This window comes from Amphimedon queenslandica, unplaced genomic scaffold (assembly GCF_000090795.2).
Source record: "Amphimedon queenslandica unplaced genomic scaffold, v1.1 AMPQUscaffold_6000_Cont22038, whole genome shotgun sequence".
Classification (NCBI taxonomy): Eukaryota; Metazoa; Porifera; class Demospongiae; order Haplosclerida; family Niphatidae; genus Amphimedon; species Amphimedon queenslandica.
In genome coordinates this window covers 1-1,784 of record NW_003553705.1, presented here as the reverse complement: position 1 = coordinate 1,784, position 1,784 = coordinate 1, and the positions used below count along the sequence as shown (strand labels likewise).

General features: G+C 35.9%; 1 protein-coding gene across 1 annotated transcript; it reads left to right on the top strand.

The window, feature by feature from the left end:
* Positions 1–201: 201 nt before the first annotated feature.
* LOC105316026 (ankyrin repeat domain-containing protein 29-like) lies at positions 202–1,771 on the top strand (the record flags this gene model as incomplete). Its single annotated transcript, XM_011410816.1, has 3 exons — positions 202–675; positions 1,120–1,236; positions 1,318–1,771. Coding segments are annotated over exons 1-3 (1,045 nt in total), but the record flags the coding sequence as incomplete, so codon positions are not given.
* Positions 1,772–1,784: the final 13 nt, after the last annotated feature.

Sequence of the window (1,784 nt, the reverse complement as noted above, 5' to 3'; positions counted from 1 at the left end):
AAATTTTCTAAATTATCAACTGAGTTTCAAAGAGTCTTAGCCGAAAAAACAAGTCAAAATGAGGACTTGGTTACAGAAATATCAAAGTGGGTTAAAGCCTACATACATTGGGAGCCCATTACAGTAGAAAGTAACCTTGATGATATCTTCAAGAAAATTGATCCCTACTATGATTTTATAGACTGCAAATTAATACTGGACATGAGTGAAACATTTCTTGAAGATGATCAATCCTCTTATATTGTGGATGATATTAAGAGTCACAATCTCAAAGCCAAGGCACTCTGTCATTCAAAAACAATAAATAAACTTAGAAAAGTTCTAAATGATACAATTGGATCTTTTGGAAACGACAAGCATAACATGCCTGTCATTCACATAAAAGTTCAAACTGTCTGGGAGGATATTAGTATAGAAGGATTGAAGCTTCTGATAAAAAAATTGCTGCCAATGGAGAGTAGACAATCACTAATGAAATTTATCTCTATCCGTCCTGGATCAGTGTACATTACATACCCAGTTCTTCACTGCACAGCTGATAGTCTAAAAGAATATACTCAGAGAAAGTTAAAGTTTTTGCGCCTTATTGGTATATTTAGTTCATACATCGATGATCATCCTGTCCTTCAAGGTGATGAGAATGCAAACTTTACCTTTGAACTAGCTCTCCTTAAGGCAGTCACAGCTGGTAATAATGAAGCAGTAGAGCTTCTTCTTCAACTAAAAACTGTTAATATTAATCATACTAATGAAGAGGGCAAGACAGCATTAATGTTAGCTTGTAAAGGAGGGTGTGAGGACATTGTACACAGTTTACTGTCTGCTGGAGCTAATGTTAACATTCAGGACAATAAAGGATGGACTGCACTAATGATAGCAAGCGAACATAATCACATTTCAATCATTAATACATTGCTACAAGCTAATGCTGTTTTTGATCTGAGGACAACAAATGGATCAAATGCTTTGATAATTGCTAGCTACCAAGGCCACTATGAGGTTGTTCAGCTGTTTATAAGTAAAAAAGTTGATTGCAAATATCAACAAAAAGATGGTTCGACTGCTCTTATGAAGGCATGTGCAAATGGTCATACTCAAATTGTTCAACTGCTGTTAAAGGAACAAGTTGATCCTAATGTTCAAGAGAAAAATGGAGTAAATGCTTTTATGCTGGCTAGTCGAAATGGTCACACTCAAATAGTTGAACTGTTACTGAAGGAGCAAGTTGATCCTAATGTACAAAACAAAGAAGGTTGGAATGCTTTTATGTTAGCTTGTGAAAATGGTCACACTCAAATCGTTCAACTGTTGCTAAAGGAACAAGTTGATCCTAATGTTCAAAAGAAAGATGGAGTGAATGCACTTATGAGGGCATGTGCAAGTGGTCACACTCAAATAGTTGAACTGCTGCTGAAGGAAAAAGTTGATCCTAATGTTCAAGAGAAAGATGGAGGTAATGCTTTCATGTTAGCTTGTCAAAATGGTCACACTCAAATAGTCCAACTGTTGCTGAACAAAAAAGTTGATCCTAATGTTCAAGAGAAAGATGGAGGTAATGCTTTCATGTTAGCTTGTCAAAATGGTCACACTCAAATAGTCCAACTGTTGCTGAACAAAAAAGTTGATCCTAATGTTCAAGAGAAAGATGGAGGCAATGCTTTCATGTTAGCTTGTCAAAATGGTCACACTCAAATAGTCCAACTGCTGCTGAAGGAACAAGTTGATCCTAATGTTCAAAAGAAAGATGGAATGAATGCTTTTATGTTGGCATGTAAATTTGGTCA